Source organism: Aureococcus anophagefferens (genome assembly GCF_000186865.1).
Source record: "Aureococcus anophagefferens unplaced genomic scaffold AURANscaffold_33, whole genome shotgun sequence".
Taxonomy (NCBI): domain Eukaryota; class Pelagophyceae; order Pelagomonadales; family Pelagomonadaceae; genus Aureococcus; species Aureococcus anophagefferens.
Window position 1 is genome coordinate 274,509 of NW_008705591.1, and position 2,266 is coordinate 276,774.

Genomic DNA, 2,266 nt, shown 5'->3' on the forward strand with positions numbered 1-2,266 from the left:
CACGAGCCACACATGTTTCCGGTAATCAGTGAGTATAGACCACCCACCATCATCCAGCCCTAACAAAATTGCTGGGGTTATCCTCTCCCAGCTCGCCGCTTCCCTGTGGCCCGGGGCGGCGCCGGTTATTCTCAACTCGCGGCGGTTACGTGGGCTGGCCTACTGGCGCCGATAACGCCAGGGAGGGAGGACCCCAGTTAGCTTGCCAAGTTGGGATAATAGAGAGTGGCGACAATTTGTGTTGCCTATGGCAAACTTAAGTACGACCCGTGTGGGTTCCCCCGACCCCGTGGTTGGTTTTGTCCTGAGGCGCGTTGAATCCCCGCATTTGGCCATTATTGCGCATTGTTGTCGTTGCCCTGTAAATTATTGTAGTTGCCCGGGCTTTTGCTTGAACGATGATGTCACAATTGGAGGCACCTTGGTGTCTGACAACGTCAGCATATTTGGCCAAAAGCTCAGAAGGGAAGATCCTGGACATATAGTTTACCAGTCTTGGCATAGTTTCGCCAAAGGGTAATTACGGCCTGTTTAGGAGGTGATGTTTTTGCATCGAAGGGCACAACTGTCTCTAGCACCAATTGTAATTCCTCAAAACTGATGGTTTTGTGTGTCGAAATCGCGTCAAATGCAGCACGACGATCGCGATCCGTAAGCCAAACACGATTGACAAAGCCCTTGAAGAGCTTCACAACGGCATCGCGATCTGAGTAAGGGAATTGGCCGGGGCGATTCTCCATGTACTTGAGAGTAGCTTCATCTGCATCAAGAATGACAAAAGTATGCGATGCTAATGTGAGGGTTGCTCCGATTACAAGGTCAGCAGCGGTCACCAATCTGCCGTCCGGGTGTTTGAGTTTCATTTTGGCAAGGAAATTTCCTCCAACGACGCCCGAGTTACGTCGAGGCGGTTCACGAATCATGAGAGCAAATTCATTGGAGTAATAAACGAGCACAAACAAACGTCCTCTATCCTCGGGTTTTGGATTGGCAAATGCGGCCTGAGTTGGGAACATCAGTAATTATGACCGGCAAGAAGAAAAAATGATCCACTTACTTGGTATCGAAGAACACCCTCTTCACCGCGTTGCTTTGCAGGAGCCTTCTGAACCAATGAACCCGCGCATGATGTAAGAGAGTCTTCCTCGCTCCCAAAACCAGAGTACGGTGGAGGCATGCGTTCCAGAGCCATTGGATGATCCTCAACAGGCGGGTCTAGACGCGGCCCGAGTTCGATGCCCTCCATGTAGTAGAAATCTCTGGTTGCTCTATCTGCATCAATAAGTTTAATCATCCTAGAATACGCATTTATTGTACAGCCAATATTCAAGTCCGTCCAGTGGTAGAAACCACCTGATGCTTTGGGTAGTTTAGCTCGTTTCAGTAGTAGAGGATAGCTGTCACGCCCGGAATTGGGAGAGTGGACCTAATTAGGCCAGGTGAGTCGGCTCCATAGTAAATCCATCGACGACGGTGTGCTACAGTTAAAATTTCTATCGTATTGTCGTATAGGAAGTAGTGAACCTTAAACATCTGCACGTCGCCATAAAGAGATGTCGAGTCATCCCAGAAACAGTAAAAACGGAGCACCGAAGTTCCATATTTGAGGAACCCATAACGGCCAGAGTTGTCGACAGTATTGCCGAGTGCTGCCTCGGCGAACACCTACGAATACATGAGGGATGTGGTATAGGGGAAATGGTGTATGGCTATCATACTTTCATTGGATTTTTTTGGATATTATGCGAGACTGTCGGATCTTTACCGGTCTCGCGCGACATGAGATCTCGCCTAAACGAGATATCTAGAACGTCTCATTTTGTAATGTACTTCAAACCTCTCTGTCTCATAGCGGTCGACCGGGGGCAGTCCGTTTGCGAGTGGTTCATTTCCTTTGAATTCACGCAAGAACGTTCGGGTTGAATTGTTACAGCCGTTGACATGAAAAATACGCCCGTACCTAGGAAGGAAGCTAACATGCTAGGGACAATATTGTGTGTGCGAGTTTTCTTACAGTTCGATGGAACAGCCAACATCGATGTCAATAATTGTGAAATAATCATCTTCAGACTTGGGCACGCGATGGCGCTTCATGAAGTTACCCTGTGGTACACCAGAGTTTTCCTGCTTGGGCTCAACAATTTGCATGGAGTCGTCTTCAAGGTAGTAGTAGATCTCGCATCGACGGACACGAAAATTTTCGAGGTAAGAGTCATGCACCGCTTCCATGAAGTATGCATAGAAACATAGAACCTTATTTGATCGT

The 2,266-nt window shown here is 48.2% G+C and overlaps 1 protein-coding gene across 1 annotated transcript; it reads right to left on the minus strand.

Annotated features, from left to right (window-relative positions):
- Positions 1 to 159: 159 nt before the first annotated feature.
- AURANDRAFT_67132 (hypothetical protein) lies at positions 160 to 2,229 on the minus strand (the record flags this gene model as incomplete). The annotated part of the gene is given in 8 exon segments (XM_009042539.1): positions 160 to 245; positions 265 to 420; positions 491 to 1,001; positions 1,058 to 1,295; positions 1,427 to 1,665; positions 1,719 to 1,791; positions 1,838 to 1,960; positions 2,015 to 2,229. The coding sequence occupies 8 exon segments, from the start codon at positions 2,227 to 2,229 to the stop codon at positions 160 to 162; spliced, it is 1,641 nt and encodes a 546-aa protein (XP_009040787.1).
- Between the last annotated feature and the right edge of the window lie 37 nt (positions 2,230 to 2,266).